Source organism: Hyperolius riggenbachi, chromosome 10, assembly GCF_040937935.1.
Source record: "Hyperolius riggenbachi isolate aHypRig1 chromosome 10, aHypRig1.pri, whole genome shotgun sequence".
Taxonomy (NCBI): domain Eukaryota; kingdom Metazoa; phylum Chordata; class Amphibia; order Anura; family Hyperoliidae; genus Hyperolius; species Hyperolius riggenbachi.
In genome coordinates this window covers 229,453,525-229,480,949 of record NC_090655.1, presented here as the reverse complement: position 1 = coordinate 229,480,949, position 27,425 = coordinate 229,453,525, and the positions used below count along the sequence as shown (strand labels likewise).

The window sequence follows — 27,425 nt, the reverse complement described above, 5'->3', positions numbered from 1 at the left end:
GCTTGGAGCCAGCGAGGTGAGTAGTTTTGCATAGCGCTTCCCTGCTGCATTACTCTGCACTCCGAGGGGGGATCGCACGGAGGGCGGCCCGGGGAGAGGAACGGAGGGAGAGGTCGGGCTGCCCTCCCCGCGGCTCCCCCCTCCATCACAGCGCCCCCCTCCCAGCAGCGCCCCAGGCGGCGGCATGCCCCGCACGGCCGTAGAAACGGCCATGGGCCCATACACCTAACGATTTTCCCGCCGATATACAGCCGATTCGATCACAGTGATTGAATCGGCTGTGAAATCGCCGCGCACACAGCTGACAGAACGATCGTTTTCCGTCCGAAATCGATTGTTCCCATCGATCCATCCGTGCGGAAGATTTTTCTCGATCGCCGGCGGGTCGGGAGTGCGTCGATAGCGGCGTTCGAATGCCCGAGGACCGACGCAATACATTACCTGTTCCGGCCGGTGTTCCGACGTGATACAACCTACACGTCGAATTTGCTTACATCCACTGTCAAACGTATACCAGGAGGATTAGGGTTAGGGTTGGGGGAGGGGAAGGGATAGTAAAAGTAAAAGGGATGTAGGTTAGTTCGAGGTGTAGGATAAAGTGTTGGAGCACTGGCGCGAGTTCCCTAGTCCCTGCTGTCTTCTTTCTGCGCTGGGTTCCGGACCGGCTGCAGCTACACAGAACTTCCTGTCCCGGCAGGAAGTTTAAACAGTAGAGCGCCCTCTACTGTTTAAACTTCCCCTGGACAGGAAGTTCAGTAGCTGTAGGAACGGTCCGGAACCCAGCGGAGAAGAGACAGCGGGGACCAGGGGACTCGCGCCGGCCGGAACAGGTAATGTATGAGGGGGGGGGGGGGGGGGCACAGCAGCGGCAGCTCCACAGATTGTGATCGGTTTCAGGCTGAAATCGATTCACAATCTGTTTGCAGTAAAGGTGGCCATACGATCCCTCTCTGATCAGATTAGATCAGAGAGGGATCTATCTGTTGGTCGAATCTGATGGCAAATCGACCAGTGTATGGCCACCTTTTAGTTTTTGTAATTTTAACCAGTAAGCCACGCCCACCACACTAGCTACACCCGTGGCTAAATATTAATTAGGCTACTCGCATTGTCTTGTGGGTAGTGATGTCACAAGCTCTCTCCTGTGCTTGAAGAAAAAAAGTGTCTCCTTCTGCAGCAGAGTGAGCCGGCCATGCCCCCAAATGTCGGTCCAGTGCTAGTGCTAGCAGCTTTCAGGAGAGTGAGCAAATGTATCTAGCAGTCTGCTCACTCATCCACCATCCTTCTCACTGTTTCTCTCCCCCAGGCATGGCAGGCAGCTGGTGGCAACAGGTAATCACCACCATGTAATGAAATGTATTCAGTGTGAAAACGAGCTTTCTGTCTGATGCATCTGGGGGAGGGGAGACAGCAGGAGAGGTCTGACTTCTTAGCCCTGAATCTTTTTTACTTTTGAGTTCAGAAGCAAAGCAGAGAGCTGTGCAGGCTCAGTGACAGGCTGCCAGCATGCTGTACACTGCTGTGTCTCCGGTGCTTTGCTTCAGAAAGTAGAAAAAAGTGCAGAGCTAGAAGTCAGACCTCTCCAGCTGTTCCTTATATATGCCTTAAACGAGTCATCAGGAGATTTGAGGAAAATAAGTGCTACTTACCCGGGGCTTCGTCCAGCCCCAAGCTCCCAACATGTCCATCGCTGCAGCTCCAGGGTGAGCCGGACCCTAACCCTCCTGGTATGCGTTTGATAGTGAAAGTAGGCTGGTTCGACGGGTAGGCTATTACCTCGGAACAGTCAATCAGTCAATATACATAGGTAGCGCTCCACTTCTCAGTGCAACTGTATTCAAATGAAGAAATCCCCTCTAGGGGCCGCACTCACCCAAAGGTTGTGACCACTGTCAGGCTGGTCATATATCGCTTGTAATTCTCCTCTGGCCGACTGCCCAATCTTTGTTGTATTGTAGTCCTGCTCGGAGCGTCTTTCCACTGCTGTCATGTAGATGTCAGTATGCCTCAAAAAGGAAAGAGCCTCACATAGCGTAATGCCATAAAAGTTAAAAGATGCTTTATTTAAAAATGGTTACTCACAAACATATGCATGTGACAGCGTATAGAGTGATAACAGGCTCTCCCCCGTGCTTCTCCGGATAGGCTCGCTGGGTTCGCCGGTATCTCCGCTGTGGTACTTCCTGCTCGTCTTGCTAGCTCCATAGGGACATGCTGGGAGCTTAGGGCTGGACGAAGCCCCGGGTAAGTAGCACTTATTTTCCTCATATCTCCTGATGACTCCTTTTAAAGGATACCATAACTGACATGTGGCATAATGAGATAGACATGGGTATGTACAGTGCCTAGCACACAAATAACTATGCTGTGTTCCTTTTTTTCTTTCTCTGCCTGAAAGAGGTAAATATCAGGCATGTAAGTGGCTGACTCAGTCCTGACTCAGACAGGAAGTGACTACAGTGTGACCTTCACTGATAAGAAATTCCAACTATAAAACACTTTCCTAGAAGAAAATGGCTTCTGAGAGCAAGAAAGAGATAAAAAAGGGGGAAATTCTTATCAGTGAGGGTCACACTGTAGTCACTTCCAGTCTGAGTCAGGACTGAATCAGCCACTTACATACCTGATATTTACCTCTTTCAGGCAGAGAAAGAAAAAAAGGAACACCGCATAGTTATTTGTGTGCTAGACACTGTACATACCCATGTCTATCTCATTATGTCACATTTCAGTTGTGGTATCCTTTAAAGAGAAGCTGAACTGAAAATAAAAATTAAAAATAACCATACACAGGTCATACTTACCTCCTGTGTAGTCTACTTCTCAAACTCTTTCTCCTCTCCTGCATCCCATTTCTCCACTGTGATCAATGAAATTCTCCGTCCTCCATTTTAAAAACGGCCAATACCCCCTAACAGCTTCCTGGTCAGCACACTGTTAAATTGTAATATCACACCACTTGAGCCATAGGTAAACATGGACATTACCTTGCACATGCAGTTGTAACTAACAGCTGCTGATATATAACTGACAGCAACTGGTATGTTTCAGTTCTGACAAAATATTGTCAGAACTGAAAGGGATCACTGTAAGAAGTAAATAGTGAGCTTCTGAGAGTAACTGATGGCGAAGTTAGTAGGTAATATTCATTTGCAGCTACGTCATGTGTTTTTTTAAAATAATTTTTCTCGCTTCAGGTTCCCCTTAAGATATTTATCCCTCTGTACAGTGCTGCAGAAGATGTAATTCCTGTATAAATGCATAATAATATGGTAGGACATTATGCTGAGTACACACCATGCGTTTTTCCTGCTCGATCCGCGGGTCGATCGGGATCGATTCGATTATTTCCGACGTGCTCGATTTGGGTTTCGATTGTTCCTGCCGTGGATTTGCATGTTAAGTATGCAAAATCGACGGCAGGAACGATCGAAACCTTAATCGAGCACGTCGGAAATAATCGAATCGATCCCGATCGACCCGCGGATCGAGCAGGAAAATGCATGGTGTGTACCCAGCATTAGACTATGACTATGGTGGGATTAGATTGTGAGCTCCTCTGAGGACAGGCAGTGGCATGACTATGTACTCTGTAAAGTGTAGCAGAAGATGTCAGAGCTATATAAATACATAATAATATGGTAGATGATTACACTATGACTATAGTAGGATTAGATAGTTAGCTCCTCTGAGGACATCCAGTGACATGAATATGTACTCTGTACAGTGCTGCAGAAGATGTCAGATGAGTGTGCTCTTCAGTGCCCATTCACACTGGGGATCACAAAATGCTAGCAATTAGCGCTAGCATTTTGCGGCTGTGATTTTTTTGCAGCAAACGCATATTTTTGACCCCCATGATGGAGGGGGGAGCCGCAGCCGCGGGGAGGGCAGCCCGACCTCTCCCTCCCTTCCTCTCCCCGGGCCGCCCTCCGTGCGATCCCCCCTCGGAGTGCAGAGTAATGCAGCAGGGAAGCGCTATGCAAAACTACTCACCTCGCTGGCTCCAAGCGCTGCTCTCTCGCCGCCAGTCTCCTCTCTGCCTACACTCTGATACACACACACGCTGCTAAACAGGAAGCGTGTGTGTATCAGCGTGTAGGCAGAGAGGAGACTGGCGGCGAGAGAGCAGCGCTTGGAGCCAGCGAGGTGAGTAGTTTTGCATAGCGCTTCCCTGCTGCATTACTCTGCACTCCGAGGGGGGATCGCACGGAGGGCGGCCCGGGGAGAGGAACGGAGGGAGAGGTCGGGCTGCCCTCCCCGCGGCTCCCCCCTCCATCACAGCGCCCCCCTCCCAGCAGCGCCCCAGGCGGCGGCATGCCCCGCACGGCCGTAGAAACGGCCATGGGCCCATACACCTAACGATTTTCCCGCCGATATACAGCCGATTCGATCACAGTGATTGAATCGGCTGTGAAATCGCCGCGCACACAGCTGACAGAACGATCGTTTTCCGTCCGAAATCGATTGTTCCCGTCGATCCATCCGTGCGGAAGATTTTTCTCGATCGCCGGCGGGTCGGGAGTGCGTCGATAGCGGCGTTCGAATGCCCGAGGACCGACGCAATACATTACCTGTTCCGGCCGGTGTTCCGACGTGATAAAACCTACATGTCGAATTTGCCTACATCCACTGTCAAACGTATACCAGGAGGATTAGGGTTGGGGGAGGGGAAGGGATAGTAAAAGTAAAAGGAATGTAGGTTAGTTCGAGGTGTAGGATAAAGTGTTGGAGCACCGGCGCGAGTTCCCTAGTCCCTGCTGTCTTCTTTCTGCGCTGGGTTCCGGACCGGCTGCAGCTACACAGAACTTCCTGTCCCGGCAGGAAGTTTAAACAGTAGAGCGCCCTCTACTGTTTAAACTTCCCCTGGACAGGAAGTTCAGTAGCTGCAGGAACGGTCCGGAACCCAGCGGAGAAGAGACAGCGGGGACCAGGGGACTCGCGCCGGCCGGAACAGGTAATGTATGAGGGGGGGGGGGGGGGGGCACAGCAGCGGCAGCTCCACAGATTGTGATCGGTTTCAGGCTGAAATCGATTCACAATCTGTTTGCAGTAAAGGTGGCCATACAATCCCTCTCTGATCAGATTAGATCAGAGAGGGATCTATCTGTTGGTCGAATCTGATGGCAAATCGACCAGTGTATGGCCACCTTTTAGTTTTTGTAATTTTAACCAGTAAGCCACGCCCACCACACTAGCTACACCCGTGGCTGAATATTAATTAGGCTACTCGCATTGTCTTGTGGGTAGTGATGTCACAAGCTCTCTCCTGTGCTTGAAGAAAAAAAGTGTCTCCTTCCGCAGCAGAGTGAGCCGGCCATGCCCCCAAATGTCGGTCCAGTGCTAGTGCTAGCAGCTTTCAGGAGAGTGAGCAAATGTATCTAGCAGTCTGCTCACTCATCCACCATCCTCCTCACTGTTTCTCTCCCCCAGGCATGGCAGGCAGCTGGTGGCAACAGGTAATCACCACCATGTAATGAAATGTATTCAGTGTGAAAACGAGCTTTCTGTCTGATGCATCTGGGGGAGGGGAGACAGCAGGAGAGGTCTGACTTCTTAGCCCTGAATCTTTTTTACTTTTGAGTTCAGAAGCAAAGCAGAGAGCTGTGCAGGCTCAGTGACAGGCTGCCAGCATGCTGTACACTGCTGTGTCTCCGGTGCTTTGCTTCAGAAAGTAGAAAAAAGTGCAGAGCTAGAAGTCAGACCTCTCCAGCTGTTCCTTATATATGCCTTAAACGAGTCATCAGGAGATTTGAGGAAAATAAGTGCTACTTACCCGGGGCTTCGTCCAGCCCCAAGCTCCCAACATGTCCCTCGCTGCAGCTCCAGGGTGAGCCGGACCCTAACCCTCCTGGTATGCGTTTGATAGTGAAAGTAGGCTGGTTCGACGGGTAGGCTATTACCTCGGAACAGTCAATCAGTCAATATACATAGGTAGCGCTCCACTTCTCAGTGCAACTGTATTCAAATGAAGAAATCCCCTCTAGGGGCCGCACTCACCCAAAGGTTGTGACCACTGTCAGGCTGGTCATATATCGCTTGTAATTCTCCTCTGGCCGACTGCCCAATCTTTGTTGTATTGTAGTCCTGCTCGGAGCGTCTTTCCACTGCTGTCATGTAGATGTCAGTATGCCTCAAAAAGGAAAGAGCCTCACATAGCGTAATTCCATAAAAGTTAAAAGATGCTTTATTTAAAAATGGTTACTCACAAACATATGCATGTGACAGCGTATAGAGTGATAACAGGCTCTCCCCCGTGCTTCTCCGGATAGGCTCGCTGGGTTCGCCGGTATCTCCGCTGTGGTACTTCCTGCTCGTCTTGCTAGCTCCACCCCCTAGGGTGGAGCTAGCAAGACGAGCAGGAAGTACCCTAGGGGGTGGAGCTAGCAAGACGAGCAGGAAGTACCCTAGGGGATGGAGCTAGCAAGACGAGCAGGAAGTACCACAGGGGAGATACCGGCGAACCCAGCGAGCCTATCCGGAGAAGCACGGGGGAGAGCCTGTTATCACTCTATACGCTGTCACATGCATATGTTTGTGAGTAACCATTTTTAAATAAAGCATCTTTTAACTTTTATGGAATTACGCTATGTGAGGCTCTTTCCTTTTTGAGGCATACTGACATCTACATGACAGCAGTGGAGCAGGACTACAATACAACAAAGATCGGGCAGTCGGCCAGAGGAGAATTACAAGCGATATATGACCAGCCTGACAGTGGTCACAACCTTTGGGTGAGTGCGGCCCCTAGAGGGGATTTCTTCATTTGAATACAGTTGCACTGAGAAGTGGAGCGCTACCTATGTATATTGACTGATTGACTGTTTAAGGGGATCTGCTGACCCACAATAGAGCGCATACACTTGCAAGGATCTACTCTACATAGACTCTGGACAATTGGACAATTTGTGTATATTATTCATTTGAGCGCTGGACTTTATATAAATCTATTACCTCGGAACACCCGGTCGCCAGTGAAGCTTCCCGGTCCCCGGCGATGACGTCAGGCCGACCCTGCGCGAGGGGCGTTGTCAATCACCGCCACGTGGACTGGGGTGTACTGCACAGGTGCAGTAGTCCTGCACCTGCGCAGTATGCTCTGGTCTACATGGCGGTGATTGACAGCGCCGCTCGCGCAGGCGCAGTACAGGCCGACCTCCAGGTCAGCCTGACGTCATCGCCGGGGACCAGGAAGCTTCACAGGCAAAAGGCTCACCGCGGAGCTGCAGCGAGGGACATGCTGGGAGCTTGGGGCTGGACGAAGCCCCGGGTAAGTAGCACTTATTTTCCTCATATCTCCTGATGACTCCTTTTAAAGGATACCATAACTGACATGTGGCATAATGAGATAGACATGGGTATGTACAGTGCCTAGCACACAAATAACTATGCTGTGTTCCTTTTTTTCTTTCTCTGCCTGAAAGAGGTAAATATCAGGTATGTAAGTGGCTGACTCAGTCCTGACTCAGACAGGAAGTGACTACAGTGTGACCTTCACTGATAAGAAATTCCAACTATAAAACACTTTCCTAGAAGAAAATGGCTTCTGAGAGCAAGAAAGAGATAAAAAAGGGGGAAATTCTTATCAGTGAGGGTCACACTGTAGTCACTTCCAGTCTGAGTCAGGACTGAATCAGCCACTTACATACCTGATATTTACCTCTTTCAGGCAGAGAAAGAAAAAAAGGAACACCGCATAGTTATTTGTGTGCTAGGCACTGTACATACCCATGTCTATCTCATTATGTCACATTTCAGTTGTGGTAGCCTTTAAAGAGAAGCTGAACTGAAAATAAAAATTAAAAATAACCATACACAGGTCATACTTACCTCCTGTGTAGTCTACTTCTCAAACTCTTTCTCCTCTCCTGCATCCCATTTCTCCACTGTGATCAATGAAATTCTCCGTCCTCCATTTTAAAAACGGCCAATACCCCCTAACAGCTTCCTGGTCAGCACACTGTTAAATTGTAATATCACACCACTTGAGCCATAGGTAAACATGGACATTACCTTGCACATGCAGTTGTAACTAACAGCTGCTGATATATAACTGACAGCAACTGGTATGTTTCAGTTCTGACAAAATATTGTCAGAACTGAAAGGGATCACTGTAAGAAGTAAATAGTGAGCTTCTGAGAGTAACTGATGGCGAAGTTAGTAGGTAATATTCATTTGCAGCTACGTCATGTGTTTTTTTAAAATAATTTTTCTCGCTTCAGGTTCCCCTTAAGATATTTATCCCTCTGTACAGTGCTGCAGAAGATGTAATTCCTGTATAAATGCATAATAATATGGTAGGACATTATGCTGAGTACACACCATGCGTTTTTCCTGCTCGATCCGCGGGTCGATCGGGATCGATTCCATTATTTCCGACGTGCTCGATTTGGGTTTCGATTGTTCCTGCCGTGGATTTGCATGTTAAGTATGCAAAATCGACGGCAGGAACGATCGAAACCTTAATCGAGCACGTCGGAAATAATCGAATCGATCCCGATCGACCCGCGGATCGAGCAGGAAAATGCATGGTGTGTACCCAGCATTAGACTATGACTATGGTGGGATTAGATTGTGAGCTCCTCTGAGGACAGGCAGTGGCATGACTATGTACTCTGTAAAGTGTAGCAGAAGATGTCAGAGCTATATAAATACATAATAATATGGTAGATGATTACACTATGACTATAGTAGGATTAGATAGTTAGCTCCTCTGAGGACATCCAGTGACATGAATATGTACTCTGTACAGTGCTGCAGAAGATGTCAGATGAGTGTGCTCTTCAGTGCCCATTCACACTGGGGATCACAAAATGCTAACAATTAGCGCTAGCATTTTGCGGCTGTGATTTTTTTGCAGCAAACGCATATTTTTGACTACATTTTCATGATTTTTAAACGATTGGGATTACACAAGCACTTTAATCTGCAGAAAACGCCTGCAAATCGCCCCAGTCCTACTCTTATGGCTGGCTCTGCAGACTGCTCCAGCATCACTACAGTACAAAGCTCTTGGGGATTAGTGAAAAGGCTGGAGGCAGGGTGCTGTACTCAAGACCCTGCTGTATACTGAATAGGGGACTGTCTACAAATCTTTGTATTTCTTATCAGTGGATGAGCAGATGCAGTCATTAGCACAATTGTGCAGGGGACAGAAAGCTTGTTTTATTGTGACTATACATCAGGCGACTTGGCGGCCGACCGACCATCTGACTGATTATTATAATCAAATCGAATGAAAATCACGCCGCCAAGTGCAAGCCCGATCGACAATGCAACCAATTTCAGGCTGAAATTGGTCACATTAGTCAATCGGAAATGCCGCAAATTTTCAGGCTATCGTGATTGGTCGGGTGCATGGCGGTAAAGGCAAGCGATATCGGGGTGAGTGATGAAACTCCTGACGCTGTTTATGTATGCATACATGTGTGTATGTGTATTTACACATTACCTGTCCTATGTCGCAGTGCTTGCCCCCCTCATGAATTCGCTGCTACACTTCCCATACTTGCTGCCGGCGTATATCACGCTGGCTGGCATTTATAGGGAGGAGCGGTGGAAGACAGATACAGGACAGGTAATGTAATAATACACATACATGTACATACATTTATACATAGAGGAACAGCGGCGAGGCGGCGGGCTCGGCTGATTTCCGAGAGATTTCATTCTGAAATTGATCAGGAATCGGCCTGCAGTGTATGGGCAGGCAACAGATCTCTCTCTAATCAGATTCGATTAGAGAGAGATTTGTCTCATGGTTGAATCTGCCCCTCATCGCCTGATGTATGGCTACCTTTAGTTTTCAGTCTCTCAAGACATGGAAAAGAAACTTTTTTTTTTATCCTGGACTGCCAGAAAATGTACAGTGCCTTTGCAGACAGCTCTGTGCTTCAGAACCCTTTTCCACTGCAAAACGCAACTGCAAATGCATTTGTGTTTTTTCCAATTTTGATGTGCGTTTTTTGTGCATTTTTTATGCGTTTGCGTTTTCCGTTTTTCTGATTGGCAAGAGTTGTCTTGAAAATAGATACTAGTGGTTAAATCAATACAAAACGCAAAACGCATTTCTATGAATTTTTCATGCGTTTTTTATGCGTTCCTATACTTTACATTGAAACGCAAAATGCGTCATAATCGCACAGACATGGGTTTGCGGTTTTTAAAAATCGGAATGCAGCAGTGGAAAAGGCCACTTAAGATTCTTATTTTAAACAGGCTGCTCTTCAGAATCAGCAAATGCATGCGTTTTGCGTTTCTGGCAAAAACGCAGCTAGTGGAAAAGGGCACTTAGGCTAGTAGTTTGAAACGCCTCTGGTATTCAGCTACATTACAATACAATACTCAGCATCTCCAGCTCATTCCCTGTCTCCTTCTCTTTACACATGTGCATATTACACTTCCTGGGCTTCTGCAAATTGCAGTATGTCAGTTAGGAAAAAAAAAGGTTGGGGAAGGAGGGTGTAACAACCTTTACTGTGGGTGTGTTTTCAACTGCTGGGATGAAGAAAAAAAAACTTGCTAATCCTGCCAGTAGTAAACAGGGATCCTCCTAGGCTTCCTATGGCATTTTTACAGCACCTTTCTGACAGGGTTACGAGATTTATTAGTCAGTCCTTCTTATCTATACACTTAAATCACTGTCATATACTACTTTTTAAGGAATATTTATTCCTTCTTACAGTTCCTCTTTAAGTTTCCCTTTTTGATTCAGAGAAAGATTGATATTGTAGAAAATTATACCTATTGCTCTTCCCGTCCATTCATATAAGTAGTAAGGTGTGCTCCATAGGGGGATGAAAACCATGGACTCCAAACCTCAAAGAAGGAGTGGGTATTGTTTAGTAACAGGTCCGTTAGGTATTCGTTCAAGCATATATGGTTAATTTTACCCATCATTTGCTCCCAATCTATATTTTCTTTCCTCCAATGTTTTGCTACCAATACCCTAGTAGCTGCTAAAAGTTATTCTAAATGCATTTTAATTTGAATAATAAGAAAAAATGCATTATTTCTCATTTTTAGGCTATTATAGTTTTAAAATAAATTGTTCTGCTGTGGATAAAACTCACGCATTTTATTTGCCCATTTGTCCCGGTTATTGCAACGTTTAAAAAAAATTCCCTAGTACAATGTACCCCAATATTTTATTTGGAAATAAAGGTGCATTATTTCAGTTTTGCGCCCATCACTTATTACATAAATTAAAACAATAACAGGAATATACCCTCTTGACATACATATTAAGAAAGTTCAGTCCCTAAAGTAACTATGTATTTTTATTGGGGGGGGTTGTTTTTTTTTGTTATACTAAAAAAAAATATATTTGGGTACTATGGGAGAGTGTGTGAGGGAAGCAGTTAATTTTAAATATAAGGGTTAGTATTTTTGTTAAATAAAATGTATTTAGGTGTAGTTTTACTATTTGGCCACAAGATGTCCTTGCACATTATTTACTATTCGTGCATGTAAGTACGTGAATAGGAAGTCATGCATGGCACTGTAACTGGAGGATATAATGATGCAGGCATCTTACAGATGCCGGCGTTCATTGACACGGGGACTAAGATTAATGACGTTCCCATTCTTTCATCTCCCCACTAATGGCTGGCAACGGGAGCGCATGCGGGAGCGAGCAGTGCCTGCCCGCCTGCCTCTGAAGGCGAAGATTCACGGCCCTGGGACTTCAAGAGAAGTTTTCCCAGGCCGTGATTATACTACACCTGGTGCAGTAAAAGGTTAATGTATACATTTACTGGAAATATTGCCCTGCAGCAACGTGATTAGATGATTAGTTACCTGCGCAAATAAGGACGCACAACGGTAGACGTAATAACATGTTTGAGTGGATTTGAAAAACTGAAAAAGCAGAATGTGAAGAATTACTTTGTGGCTGAGCTTTGTGAAAAAAACTCTTGATTGTACTGCTGGGACAAGTTGAAAATATGTAATTATTTCTCCAACAGATGGACAGAATGTGGGGAACACCTTAGATGGATGTCTTATCTCATACCCATATTATAATGCAGAAGATAATAGGATCACCCAATATTCTCCAGGAGGAAACCCCATTACTGGAAATACACATCACAGACTTTACCATGAGTGGAGACCACCGGATCCCTCTAATCCTGAGGAGGCTTCTCTCAATCAATCATATACGGTAAATCTGGGGTCTCATAAGCGGTTTACTTGTTCTGAATGTGGGAAATGCTTTAGAAGAAATTCATATCTTATTTCCCATCTGAGAATACATTCTTGTTATACAGATTTTTCATGCTCAGAGTGTGGAAATTGTTACAGTTCTAAAAGACTTCTAGCACACGAGAAAATTCACAGGAGGAAGTTTATTATTTCATGTTCAGGGTGTGGGAAATGCTTCAGGTATAAAGGAGACCTTCTTGGACACCAGATAAGCCACAGAGGTGAGCGTCCTTTTTCATGTTCAGAGTGTGGAAAACATTTCATGAGGAAGGCAGACCTTGTTAGGCATCAGAAAAGTCACGCAGTTAAGCATCTATTTTCATGTTCAGAGTGTGGGAAAGGCTTTATTTGAAAACATAATTTACTTACACACGAGAGGAGACACAGTGGTGAATGGCCTTTTTCATGTTCAGAGTGTGGGAAATGCTTTGTTCAGAAGCGAGAGTTACTTACTCACCAGAGGTTCCACACACGTGAAAATACATTCTCTTGTTTAGAGTGCGGGAAAAGTTTCCTTCATAAACCAAAACTTCTTAAATACCAGAGAATTCACACAGGTGAGCGTCCTTATACTTGTTCTGTGTGTGGGAAATGCTTCCCATATAGAGGATCCCTTCTTAAACATGAGATTAGCCACACTGGCAAGCATCCATTTTCATGTTCTGTGTGTGGTAGGACCTTCAGTGTGAAGGACAGCCTCTGTAAACACCAGAAATGTCACGTGGGTGAGCGGCCATTTCCATGTTCAGAGTGTGGGAAAACTTTCATTAGGAAAGAGCACCTACTTGGACATCAGAGAAGTCACACAGGTGAGCTGCCTTTTTCATGCTCAGAATGTGGAAATTATTTTGTTCAGAAATCACATCAACTTCTGCACCATGAAACTCACACAGGAGAGCTACCATTTTCATGTTTTGAGTGTGGGAAAAGTTTTGTTCAGAAGGGAGGGCTTCTTACTCATCAGAGGCTACACACAGGTGAAAAAAAAGTTGAGAATACAGTTTCTTGCTCAGAGTGTGGGAAAAGTTTTATTCATAAATCAAATTTACATATACACCAGAAAATTCACACAGGGGAGCATCCTGATGCTTGTTCTGTGTGTGGTGTTTTTTGCATACTAGATACCTTCGTAAATGTCAATGCAGCGATTCCAGCAAGCGTCCAGTGTGTGGGAGATACTTCAGGCCGGGTGCACATATGGCAGAAACGCTTGCGGAGTGTAAGTTGCTGCGTTTTATGCAGCAATGTTAGTCTATGGGACGCAGAAGGACCTGCGTTCCACCTGCGATTTACAGCAAGCGTTCTGCAGACGCTTGCAATGTTGCATAATATGCAGGCTGGCCGCCAAAATGTACATAATGAAAGTATATTGAAACGCATATGCATTGCGTTTTTCATGCATTTTCTACAGCGTTTTTAATTAAAAAGTAAACATCTCTGTTTCCACTTCCTGTTGTCTTCCTAATGATTTGCATATATGTAATTTAAAAAACCTCATATGCTTTTTCTATTAGCGAACCACAAACCCATTAAAAACCGCATCTCCCCCAAAAAAACAGCAAAATGCAAACGCACCAAAAACGCAATACAAAAACGCAAACGCACCTGCAGAAAATGCCAGGAAAAACACTATGCTATATGTGAACAAATATGCGAAGATCTCAAGGAACCCCTGCAAATAGCAAAAGAAAGATGTTCCCCTACACCATGGGTAGGGTATAAAAGATTTCTTCAATTTTGTTTACACATCAGAAGATACACACAAGGCTAACACGTATCGGAGCTCAAAATGGCTCCTTAATCATAGGCTATGATTAAGGAGCCATTTTGAGCTCCGATACGCGTGCGCCTTGTGTGTATCTTCTGATGTGTAAACAAAATTGAAGAAATCTTTTATACCCTACCCATGGTGTAGCGGAACATCCTTCCTTTGCTGCTTGGACTGAGACCTATGTTTCCTGCTCCCCTGGGCTTTGCAACGGTGGTGACAGCGTTTCCATCCTTTGTCTAGAACCCCTGCAAACAAGGATTTGATCTCGAGAAACCCCTGCATTTATTTTGCAGGAGGCATAGGCCTCGATTCATCATTGTCTTTGAGATAACTTTTTCCAGTTTGTTAAATTTCCGAATTCGAAGTTTATCGATTTCTAGTTATATTCATCAAGGTTTTTCCGCATTCGGTGTGAATTCGATAACCATTTGGTAACGTGTCGATATTTCCATTTTACAGCGGTAATTTAACACAAGGCCATAAGATTCCCATGGAATTGTAGGTAAAAGGCAGTCCTTTGAACACCACGTAGCAACATTCTGAATAGGGCTTAACACCTGGACCAGGATTCTGGAAGTGGCTTGGGACAATCCCACAATTTCGCCAGCTGCGGCTTGATAGGAGGCTTTTCTGAAAAAATATAGTGCAGCTAGCAAATTATTTAACCCAGGCACTGCCTGTGTTCTCTTACAAGATGATTCAAGAGAAATGCAGATGTCCTGTTATAGCAAATACATCTATTCTCTTGCAAATGGATATGGTTCTAGAGTCTAGACCTTATTCTTGCCCTTCTGTGCCTTTGAATCACTCTCAGCTGATACATAACCACTTCAAATGGCTCCATCTTCTCTGTCAGCAATGATCTGACAGGAATAACGACAGAGCAGTGAAGGAGATAACTAATCCTAAATGTAACGCTAAACCACACCCACTTTCATTTTCATGAATTGCACTTTCTTCCGTTTTAACACATCACTAACGAATAATTACCGAATTATAACCGAATGCTCGCTAACAGCTGTAGATAAATTTGATGAATCCTGAAATCAACTTAACGAATTCGGTATTTTACCGAACTGTCGTTAACCAATTCGATAAGTCTTGATGAATCGAGGCCATGGTCTTTAAAAGTAGGTGAGGCTGTTTATTTCACTACCCACTATTATACTGCTACTCATTATACTGTGACCTTATCCTAGTGGTTTTTATAAATGTGCTCATTATTATTCTGACCCCTAATTTAGTGATTATTTTTACAGTACCCCCTATTATAATGTGCTCTGTTATACTTCCCCAACGATGGGGGGAAATGCCCGGGAACCCCTGCAGAGTACTCAAGGAACCCTGGGGTTCCAGGAAACCCTGGTTGAGAAAGCCTGGTCTATAGGGTTGATTCACTTAACTGCATTATTTTTGTTACACGCGTAAGGTGTAGCACGATATGCGTAGCGCGCATTATAGCAGTACTGGGGTTCCCCCGCGCATATGTGCAGTAGTGTGGTGAAACACCAGGTAATTTCGCACGCAGTTAAATGGTACTCACATGATTGCTATTGCATTAATTGCGCGTATAATTCTTTAATTATGTAATTAAATTACTCAGTGTATATAATTAAATAAGTCTATTGTTTGTATATATTGAGCTATTTGTGTTTTTTTTTCTTTGCACTTTAACTTAGGTGGCAATGGAGATGCAGGAGCCGAGGCGTAGCCTGCGGACTCAAGACAGAGGCCAACCACCTGGGTTCAGCCTCCAAACAACAAATACAAGTCAGCCTGTCACCCAGAAGAGTTCACAGTCCAGGCCCACTCAGGGACACAGTTTCCAGAGGACCCAGGTCCGCACGCCCATCCGCCACCCCTCTCTGGGCACTTATAGGAGCAGCATGGTCAGCCGCAGTCCCCGTATTTCCCGCAGCCGCAGTCCCCGGAGGTCATATCATAGCCGCAGATCACGCAGTCACTCACAAGGAAGAATCAGGGCGCAGTGGTTCTCGGAACAGGAAAATTTAGTATTGGTCCAGGAGATGTTGCCCTATTATGACCAGCTGTATGGGTGTCTGTCTTCAAAGACAGATGCTCGTACAAAAAACCGTCTGTGGCAGACTATCACAAATGCGGTTATGGCTGTGGGAGGGGTGCGGAGGACTTTAGCACAGTGTAAGAAACGGCTGCAGGACATCAGATTGAGACTCCGCAAAAAGCTCACTAAGCTAGACCAATCTGTGTGAGTATCTTCTATCTGAGTCAAATAGATATCTATTTGTTTTACCTTAAAAGTGAGTATTGTGAGTCCCTTATACTACATGCATGTTGTTAAATTTGCAAATAATAATTGTATGTGTGTACGAGTGCTTATATGTAGTATCTTTAGAGGCTGGGACACACTTTCCATTATGATTGGCCAATCACTGATCAATTTAACACCTCCATGTTGTTAAAGGGTTTACCTCTACAATATGCTAATAGTATTCAATATCTGTTGTCCCTCTTACTACATGGAGGTGGTGAAATTAGTCATTGATTGTCAAATCATAATTGGAAGTGTGTACCAGGTTATATGTCAAAATGTATGTTTTTTTTAAAGTAGTTATATACATGCAGTCTTTATGCAAAGTAATGGCTGTTGCAAAGGGTGGTATACAGGTATACTTCATAAAGGAATATTATTGACGTAAAAAGGCTAGGTGTTGGCACCTTTGCAGTATATATATATATGTATTTTATTTTCTGTCATCTTTTGAAATGGACATCGTGGTGGCACTAAACTACGCCTGGTTTAACCACTTAAAGAGGACCTCTATCCTGAAAAATAAAATCCTGCAGCGCTGCTGAAATAAAAAGTTATATTTACTTAGGAGTCTTGTCACACGAGGCAGCCCTGAAGTCCCAGCATCACTCCACTTTCGCCACTTGGCCCCGCCTCCCCCCTCTCCTTTCCTTGCGCATTATTTTCCTGAGTGTACTATTAGAACATGAACAGGAAGTAATGCGTGTATGTGTTGCATCGTTAGTTGCAATGACCGCAAGCATCTCATTGATGCCAGCGATCATTGACATGGGGACTTAGATCAATGACCTGCAGGATGTACAGTAAATATACCGTCTTCAACCACATAAGTGGTTAAAGAGAACCCAAGGTGGGTTTTACAAATCCTAATTGCATACAGAGGCTGGGTCTGCATACAATTCCCAGCCTCTATTGCTATATTATCTCCCCCCAGACCCCCCCCCCCCCCGCGCTCTGCTGTGCCCCCCAAAGTAAACCGACATGCTAGCGACACACAGTGTGTCGCCAGCAGGCTGTTTACATGTACACTGTCATTCTCGCTGCTCCCCCGCCTCATCTATATCACCGCTCCCGCCCGCATCCCTTCCCTCCCCGCTGATTGGAGGGAAGGGACGCAGGCAGGGAGCGGCGATATAGAGGAGGCGGGGGAGCGGCGAGAACGACAGTGTACATGTAAACAGCCTGCTGGCGATACGCTGTATGTTGCTAGCATGTCAGTTTACTTTGGGGGGCACAGCAGAGCATGGGGGGGGGGGGTCTGGGGGGAGATAATATAGCAATAGAGGCTGGGCATTATATGCAGACCCAGCCTCTGTGTGCAATTAGGATTTGTAAAACCCACCTTGGGTTCTCTTTAAGATGCATACATTATCATTCACAAATTACATATTCATGTATGAAGTTGGAATTATTTGCATATCATTTAAATTGTAAAACCGTTGTACCCGGAACACGATGAGATGATATCAGGCTTGAAAGAATTCAAATGTGTTAGCAGATGCAAGATTTATATAATTTGTATGGAAATCTATGCATTTTAATTAAACATTAACAACGACATTTGCCAAAGCTTGTATTCTATTAGTCCAATTTCAGAGGCATACAGTTGTACAGAAATATTACATAAATGTTCAATTTTAATTTCAGTGTCCATCCATAAATGTAAAGGTGCCATACACTTATCGTTCTTCACATTTCCCTGCACATTCTATTAATCTATTGTGAATGAATTCTCCACAATGTCTGATTGCATTTTTTTAATATATTGTTTTTGTGGACACATTTTTCTAAATAATTGAATGGACTGGATGGTTAATGTTGTTATCTTGGGTGCGGGGCTATTGGCAGATCGATGGCCTGTAGCTTTGCAATGCATTGAATGGTGCAACTCTTCTGTTAGTTTGATTTTCTAAAGCTTCCCTGCTGGACTGTATTTGAAATTGGTGTGCAGTGTGTGATGAGAATCGATTCCTTTTGAATTGCTCGTTTTCAGAAATGAATTTGTTTTATAACATTGGTTGGAAAGCTATAAGGCTAGGTTCACTGTAGGATGTTGCGGTGCTGTGTTGCAAAGTCTTAAAATGCAGCTTACCGCAATTCAATTAAAACTCTCTGTGACGTTCACAGTGTGACGTTAGCGTTGCATTGTAGCGTTATGGTAAGGCATTGCTGCTGTGTGTTGTCTCTAAATGTAAAAACATGCAAAAGAGAGAGTGATCTGAGTGACAAATAAATAGGAGCATCCACCCTGCCAAAGACAGGTCTCACCTGTTCAGAAATGGCTGCTCGTAGGACACAGCCTCTGATAGCGTTTGTCCCTTTAGGGGCCAGGGAGCAGGCTCACGATCCAGCTCCAGGCGGGGAATCCGGAGAGCCACCAGGGAGTCACGTTCTCAGTTTGGACACTTCCAGGGAGGCTATAAACAGGCCAAACGTTAGATCCTGGCGCACGCTCACCTTGCGAGACCAAACGGGAGTGAGCGGCGTCTATGCGATGTCAGTAGCGTACTGAGTAGTATTGTGCGGCTAGCAGATATAACCGCTGTGACATGCCGCAAATAAAATAGAGAGTGGTGAGGTAGTTAGGTATAAGAAGGGGCTTATTTATTAGTGTTATTATTTATTTATTTGCATTGCCTCTAAACGCACACATTACAGGAAAGCATACTTTTCATTGACTATATGCTTTACTGTACCTACTTTATGCAATGGTAACACAGTATTAAAGGGAACCCGATGTGGCATATTGTAATCCTGATAGTACACAGAGGCATGTTGTGTGCACAACGACATGCCGTTGGGTCATTGTATCGCTGCTGCCAGTCTCCCCGGGCTCTGCTGTCCCCCCCTTTAAAGATTGCCAGGCTAGTCTGCTTTATTTATATGAGGCTGTCAATCAGTCTCCTCCGCATCGCCCCCTCAATAAGATGCTCCCCCCGCCACTTTCTGCCTCTGTTAGCTTCCTCCAATAGGAAACCAAGCCGCGGCCCAGGACGGGGGGATGCGGAGAAGGCTGATTGACAGCCTCACATAAATAAAGCATGGTAGCGACAAGCAGATTGACGCTAGCCTGGTGATCTTTTAAGGGTGGACAGCAGAGCGGGGGGGGGGGGGGGAAAGATGCTAGCAGCAGCAATACAATGACCCAGAGGCATGTCAGTGTGCACACGACATGCCTCTGGGTCCTATTAGGATGACAATATGCCACCTCGGGTTCTCTTTAATCTGTGTTACTTCTTCTTTGTTGCATTGTAATGTTGCATAGAACATGCCTCTGTATCTTATTAAGTTTTAAAAAATCCGCCTCAGGTTCTCTTGAAGCACTACGAATCTACGTCCAGCGAGTGTTGCTGCGGCTCTGACTGGACATAGATTCGTACTGCTTCGGCACTCCACATTACCGCTGATCTCACCGCTCTTCACCTGCCGCAATTCACTCGCTGTGCCGAGTGCCGACAACAGATCTCTGTGAGCTTTCATTGGCTCCTGACCGTGTGATCACTGTGAGCCAATCACATTGGCTTACATTGATAGACAGCGTGAGGGGCCAATGAAAGCGGCTCCTAACCGGCTGACAGCGCTATGCCGTCATAGAGATGGCAGAGAGAGGAGTCTGTGGTGATGGGACAGCGTCGTGATTGGCGTGTATGTGCGGCAATTTTTCGGGAGGCGGCGTTTTATGGTACCAGTAGTCTCTTGTCCTTAATGAGACTCTGAAGTCTCAAAAAATTCACGTTTTTATTTTAAAAATTTGTTTAACATCATAGCCCTACCTAAAACGCTGCATCCTCGCGGCTGTAATCTCACTAAATCCCCCGCTAACTCCCCCGTACCTCTCTCCCCCACAAAATCCACAACTTTCTTGGTCGTGGATTTTGCTGCTGGAGGAGACAGAGCTTTCAGCCGCAGCTCTGCCTCCTTACGCGTCAATCAGCCGCGTATCTCTGCCTCTCCCCGCCCCTCTCAGTAAAGAAAGACCGAGAGGGGCAGGGGAGAGGCGGCGATCCGGGCTGATAGACGCGTGGAGAGGCAGAGCTGCAGCTGAAAGCTCTGCCTCTCACGGAAGCACTGCCCGGATTGCCCCCCGGGGAGTTTGGGGGGATTTAGTGAGATTACAGCCGCAGGAGATGTAGCGTTTTAGGTAGGGCTGTGATGTTAAACACATTTTTAAAATAAAAACATGAATTTTATGAGACTTTAGTCTCTCTTTAAGGGGGCAGAGACTGCTGGTACAGAGATTGTTAATATAGGAACACTTATACATAGGGGGTCCTTTTGTGCCTATGTTGATTCAGATTAGCGTGACTTGTGGCATGTGATTGACATGAGTATTAATACAATAAGTTGCATTACACAAGTAGCTAAAATATTGAAGCAAGGCTTGTGTAGCAGAAGCGGTGTTATTTACACAATGCATGGTACTGAGCTGGTGGTATTAAAGGTAATATTGCTGGTGCAAATAATTTTTTTTATCAGTGCTACAGGTGGAGCCCCTCCAGAACCATCTGACCTGAATGAATGTGAGGAAATTCTTCTGCCATATTTGTCAGCACAGACTATTTCTGGCCTTCAAGGGGCATATGAGGCGGACGTCCCAAGATCCCCACCTACAGAACCTGGTAAATATTTTATATCCCACAGAATTGTTGTGACATAAAGGTCTAGGATGCCTGTAACACCACAGAAAAACCTGTATCTGCTAAGCTATTTAAAAAGAACTTGTAACAAAAGAAAAAAAACCTCTGGGGATACTTTCCTCAGGAGGGGGAAGCCTCAGGGTCCCAATGAGGCTTCCCGGACCTCTGAAGCTTGGAGGAATTCCAAGGCTCCCCCATAAACCTCACCTGACAAGCTTGACACGCGGTGATATATTTACCTACCGCGATCCTGCGCAGCCGCACTAGCGGCTCTTCCCTCGGGCTAGGCGGAAATAGACAAGGCCGATTGTATCCGCTGTCAGGCACAAAGGACTCGCGTCTGCGCAGTAGAGCAGATCGATCGGGTTTGGCTATTTCTGCCTCACCGGAACGAAGAGCTGCTAGTATATTTACCTCTCCGCACTACGGGGGGTTCCGGCGCTTGAACGGAGGCATGGAGGAGGACGGGGGAAGCCTCATTAGGATCCAGAGGATTCCCCCTACAGAGGTAAGTATCCCCCAGAGGCTTTTCTTTTCAGTTACAGATTCTCTTTAATATTCGAGTGATAACAATAGTAAAAAAAAAATGAAAATAAAAACCAAGTGTATTAGTAATAATTGACAGGTCAACACTTGTGGTGAGAACTTTCCAATGATCTATGTGAAGAGTAACATGTTAATTAGATTATGATATTGGGCTGCAGATACTTCTGTATTCTTCCTTTTGTCATGCTTTCTATAAATGACACAGGTAGAAAGAAAGTCCACTGGCCAAATAACATAAAAGTCCAATATTTACTGGCAAATTGTTCTGGACAGAGACATATCAGCTAATATGTACAGGAAGACCGGAACAGGAACACCCCAGGTCCTCTCTGCGCATGTGCTGGCTAGACAACCCTGTAAGCCTGCGCATGCACAGAGAGGACCCGCAGTTTTCCTGTTCTGGGTCACAGCACGACTTTAGTTCAGAGTCGCCAATTACATGTCATTTATAGCGGCCAGCCCAGGAGCAGTAGCGCTTAGATAAGGGGTCGGTGAGTATATGCATACCCACGGCGTCTGCTCAGGGTCCCTTTAACTGTTGTCCTTGAACTCTTATTTATAGGTGAGGGTGCGCCCGCAGCTGATGAGGAGGCAGCAGCACCAGATGTCGAGGATGCAGCAGCACCGTATATCGTGGATACGGCAGCACAAGATTTCGAGGATGCAGCAGATGTGGAGGATGAGCTTCATCTAGATCTCACTGATGACTCTGAAAACAGTTCAGACAGGCACACATCCACCAGACACTCTAACACCAGACAAAGCAGTGCCAGCAATGCAGCTAACAGGTGGCGTTCTGCAGAAAGTGTGCGTTCACAAAGACTGTCTCGGCTACACGCTAGCAGGCAAATGAGCCAGATCCATGAAGATCTGGCTCTTATACATCAGGAATTTGCACAGCAAAATGCCAATGGTTCTGAAATGGCCAGAAGTCTGGCCAGATTGGCCGATGCAGCGGAAGCTCAAAATCAACTGCTTGCCCAGCTGGTGCAACACTTGACAAAATAATTTTATTACCTGACTGAGAAAAGTCTGATTTGAGTTATATATTTGATGTTGTTTTTGGAATTACATTAAAGTTTTGAAAATATTGCACTGTTAACCATTATTAAAAGCAGCAAATTAAAAATCTGGATGATAACTTGAAAGAGTAAGCTTTTGGCTAATAATCCTTTTTCAGACATATTCTGAACTCCGTTATCCAAAAGTTCACTCTTCGGTGAATTTGGTCAATAAATTACAGTATTATGCTATAGACAAATCAGGGGCGTAACTAGTAATCACTGGGCCCCCCTGCTGCTGCATCCCTTGCAGGGTCTATTGTTACGCCCCTGAGACAAATGACCGTAAGGCCTGAAACCCACTAGCAGCGATTTTCTAAGCCTTTTGTAAGCACTTGTGATTTGAAAAGCTCTCGCTAATGTAATGCTATGGGTGTGATCCCACATGAGGCCGTTTTCGCACTGAATATTGGTGGTAGCGGTATGGTGAGGTCCATGAGCCGCCCCGAGAAAAACAGGTCTTCGGGGATCCCCACATTAGTACGTGGTCATCCCTGTCTGGCAACAGGCCAAGCAGGAAGTGACGCTCACTTCCTGTTGGCGAATCGGCGTCGCCATAGGCTTACATAACTTCCGGTCCTCCGCATGTCACTGCAGGAGCTGGTAAGGGAGGTATGCGTTTGCGTTAGATGGGGTATTTCTGGTGCAGCGCGCCGCAGGCAATGTGAACTTCCCCATACACTTTCATAGCCTTAGCGGTAGGCTGCGGTAAAATGCCGCACTGCGCCAGTGTGAAAGGGCCCGGAGGGATGTGATTTTTTTTTTTTAAAATAAAAAAAATCCACCATAGTCTTACATTAGCAAGAGCTTTTAAAATCACAAGCACTTAGAAAAGCACTGCTAGTGGGTCCCAGGCCTAACACACACCTTTCAATTTGCCTATGTTTAACAGTGAGGCTCTGTAAATTGGCGTTAGTGATGCAGTGCGTCACGCCCGTTGCACCGCATCGCACCACCAAAAACAGACCTTCAGGGAACACCGCGTAAGTACACAGTGTTTTCTGGCAATTGGTCAAGCAGGAAGTGACGGGCACATGCGGTCACTTCCTGCTTTGGGTATGTGGAAGTGCATGGAAGCGTATTGTAAAAATATGCTTCCATGCATGCGCACTGCAATATTGCGATGACAACTTTTTAAAAAGCCCTGCGTCGCCATAGACTAACCTGACTTCCGGGCTGACACAGATCGCTGCAGGAGCCGCACAGTAACCTTGTCCTGCAATAGCATTAAATTGGGCACTTCCGGCGCAGCATACCGCCACGTGGGAAGTATGAACTTCCCCATAGGGCTTCATTAAGCTGCGGTGGCAGGTCGGCAATTTGACACACCCCACCGCACCAATGTGAAAGGGTTCTAAGGTAATGGTCAAATACATTAATGATAGTTGCATACAGACATCCAATTTATATTGTCTAAATTTTGATTATCCAGATAATTACATAACAGATTTACAACTACTAACACATTTTTAGATTCATAGTACATGGAGGTGGTCATATTGGCCAATTTTTACAAAAAAATTGGATGTGCACATGCTCACTCTTGTTTGACAAGAAATTGGCCAAACTGTTTTTGTTAACCACAACATATTTTGTGGTTCAAAATGGTATTTGTACACATTCTAGGAAAAAAAACCCCACAGTATTGGCCTATGGCCTCCTGAAGCGATCCAACAATCTCTCCCATTTGGGCCAGCAGCGCATCAACTCGAGCCAATGCTGTAAAATAAAAGATAAATACATGTATCAACCTCTTATCTTACACAAATATGAGATGGATATCAAAAAGAGAGAGTATACAACTAGTGAGTGAAAAAAAAAATGTTACTCACTTGCTGCTTGTGCAGTCTGTGCCTGCTGACCCAAATGGGGAGGATTTGCCTGGAGGGATCATCCACTCTGCATGCCGGGGGGGGGGGGGGGGGGGGTTAGGGTCCATCAGGTCTGCCTGCTTGGAGGGGTCCATCAGGATCCTGGATATCAGCCTCCAGGTTTTGTGGTCCTGCAGCCTCCTACTTTTGGAGGTTCAGCTGGGCTGCCACCCCCTCGGGGGTAGGTGGGTCAGCCAGATCAATTGGAGGTGGCTGTTCTGGAGATTCCTCAGAATCGGAGGACTCATGCCACCGCCTCCTTGCCCGATGCCTTTGGACAGATATGTCAGCGTTTATGGAGCAATTTTTGCATTGCTTTTTAAAAATAAAATCTGGTTGCAACTAAAAACACACAGCAAAACAATTTGTTCAAGCAGGAGGGGCAATAAACCTACTGAGGGGAGATTTGCGGAGTTGGAAGCACAATATAATTAAGCATAAAATGAGTTAAAAGGTCCTGTGGACCAAAGTAAAATATATGCAATGCAGAGTGATCAATCCTGTCCTGCCTCCACCCCCTATGTTGCCTGTTCTCCTAACCCGCCGCCATGTACATTACAGTGGAACCTTGGTTTGCAAGCATATTTTGTTCCGGAAACATACTTCCAATCCAAAACACTCTTATATCAAAACAAATTTCCCCATAAGCATTAATGGAAACCCAGTTGAATTATTCCGCAATCCAAAAACAGTTATAGTAAAATAGTATAAAATCAAAATGTAATCAAGACTTTCACTATAACAGAATCATTGCCATCTGTTGGCTCGCCCCAACCTGTGTGTGTGTGTCTTTAAAAAAGAACTTATCCAATGACAGTAAAAAAGGGGTAAAGAGGCACCCAAGATGAATAAAATACATTAAAAGCAACTAAAATGTAAATAAATGGGGTGGCTTACCTCAGTGATGACACACCCATATAGGAATGGATATTTAGTAGTAAAAAAAAGCACAGGCAACGCGTTTTCGTGGGAACTAGCCCACTTCCTCAGGCCAAATAAAGTGCCTGAGGAAGTGGGCGAGTTCACACAAAACTCGTTGCCTGTGCTTTTTTTTTTTACTAATAAACATCCATTCCTATATGGGTGTGTCATCATTGAGGTAAGCCACCTCATTTATTTATATTTTAGTTGCTTTTAATGTATTTTATTCACCTTGGGCGCCTCTTTACCGCTTTTTTACTGTGTCTCACCCCATCCGTGGGGTGCTCCTACACCTGACACTACCTAGTTTGCCAGTAAGAGTTTTTTTCAAGAGAGCGACCTTCGCCAGGTCTGGTACCCCGAGTGGAGTCGGGTTTGTGCATCTTCACCTGCCTGCAGTGGTCGGTTGCCCTTCTGCAACCCGCCTTTGTGAGTATTATTTCAACACCATTTAATTTATTCATCAATCTCTGTGACGTACTGCACCATCTGGGCTCCCGTTGTCTCTGTGTTTCTTTCCATAGGGTGCACATACTCACCCTCAACCTTCTTGTTATCCAATGACAGTTACTTTTGAGGATTTCATGGAAATGTGACTTTGCACAGTCTCTACACTCAGATTAAGTACAATCCTGCAGCGACAAAGAGAGAAGAACTATTGACCCGTGATGCATGTATACTTTTTTGCTTTTACTGTATATCAAGACGTTACTTGTATATTAAGTCAAAATGTCACTGTACTTTAGACAGGTGGTTAACATGGATGAAGAGAAGTCAAGAGGGAGTGCACTGCCAGACAGATGACACTGGTCCAATTGCCAATATTCTACAGAAGTCGGGGGGGGGGGGGGGCATAATATTTCAAATATAGGGGGGGGGGGTGTTCGGCATACATAATTGGGCTAGGAAAAACATCAGTGTGAGGCAAGTGCTAGGTAAGCTTAAACAAAAAGGGGGACAAAAACTGATACAGTGGGGGACAAAGGAGGCACAGGGGAAGAGAGGAGGACAAAAGAGGCACAAACTAAGTGACACAGAGGGAGACAAAAGAGGCACAGGGAGAACAGAGGGGGACAAAAGAGAAAGGATTCAGGTTAAGAACGGACCTACAGTCCCTATCTCATTTGTTTACCGGGGCTACCTATATTTTCCTAGTATTTGTCTCCATGCACATCATGTCATGGCCACGCCCACTTTTCCACCACAGCATGCTGCTTTCTTCAGTGTTCAGGCCAAACCCGTTTTCCTAACGAGCATACCTACATGCAAGCGCGGTCTTGCGTGTGCACAGTATGAAGCCGCTTGAAGTACTCTGAAACTTGAGTAGTTCCAAGGAGACCCGAAGATGCAGTTGGTGGGAGAGTTGAACAGGGGACACGGCGGTGGAACAAGAGGATGCAGAGAGGAACGGGAAAGCCTTCCCTCCTCTTAAAGTGAACCTGAGACTAAATACACTGCGTTATTTATACTTACCTGCTGGGGCTTCCTCTTACCCCATGTGGAGGATGGCGAGTAAGGGAGGAAGCCCCAAGTAAGTATAAATAGTGCAGTGCGAACCATCTCAGGTTCACTTTGTGAGTATCTAACTTTTTGTTTTAGGACCTTAGAGTTCTCCTTTAACCACTTGAGGACCCACCCTTTACCCCCCCTTAAGGACCAGCGCTGTATTATGTGATCTGTGCTGGGTGGGCTCTGCAGCCCCCAGCACAGATCAGGGTGCACGCAGAGCGATCAGATCGCCCCCCTTTTTTCCCCCCTATGGGGATGATGTGCAGGGGGGGGTCTGATCGCGTCTGCGTGCAGGCATGTTGCGGGGGGGGGCACCTCAAAGCCCCCCTCCGCGGCGACATTCTCCCCCTCCCTCTCCTACCTCCCTTCCCCGGAGATCCAGGCTGCACAGGACGCTATCCGTCCTGTGCAGCCAGTGACAGGACGTCCCCTGTCACATGGCGGCGATCCCCGGCCGCTGATTGGCCGGGGATCGCCGATCTGCCTTACGGCGCTGCTGCGCAGCAGCGCCGTACAATGTAAACAAAGCGGATTATTTCCGCTTGTGGTTACATTTAGCCTGCGAGCCGCCATCGGCGGCCCGCAGGCTATTCACGGAGCCCCCCGCCATGATT

At 45.7% G+C, this 27,425-nt stretch overlaps 1 protein-coding gene across 2 annotated transcripts in view; it reads left to right on the top strand.

Annotated features, from left to right (window-relative positions):
- Positions 1-22,541, top strand: part of LOC137534719 (t-SNARE domain-containing protein 1-like) — a 37,943-nt gene extending 15,402 nt beyond the window's left edge. For both annotated transcript variants that reach the window (XM_068256337.1, XM_068256336.1), the window contains exons 5-8: positions 11,968-12,164; positions 15,656-16,203; positions 20,743-20,885; positions 22,012-22,541. In XM_068256337.1, the coding sequence (XP_068112438.1) occupies positions 11,968-12,164; positions 15,656-16,203; positions 20,743-20,885; positions 22,012-22,457 (1,334 nt within the window). In that variant the 3' untranslated portion in view covers positions 22,458-22,541. The remainder of the gene's footprint in view (positions 1-11,967; positions 12,165-15,655; positions 16,204-20,742; positions 20,886-22,011) is intronic.
- Positions 22,542-27,425: the final 4,884 nt, after the last annotated feature.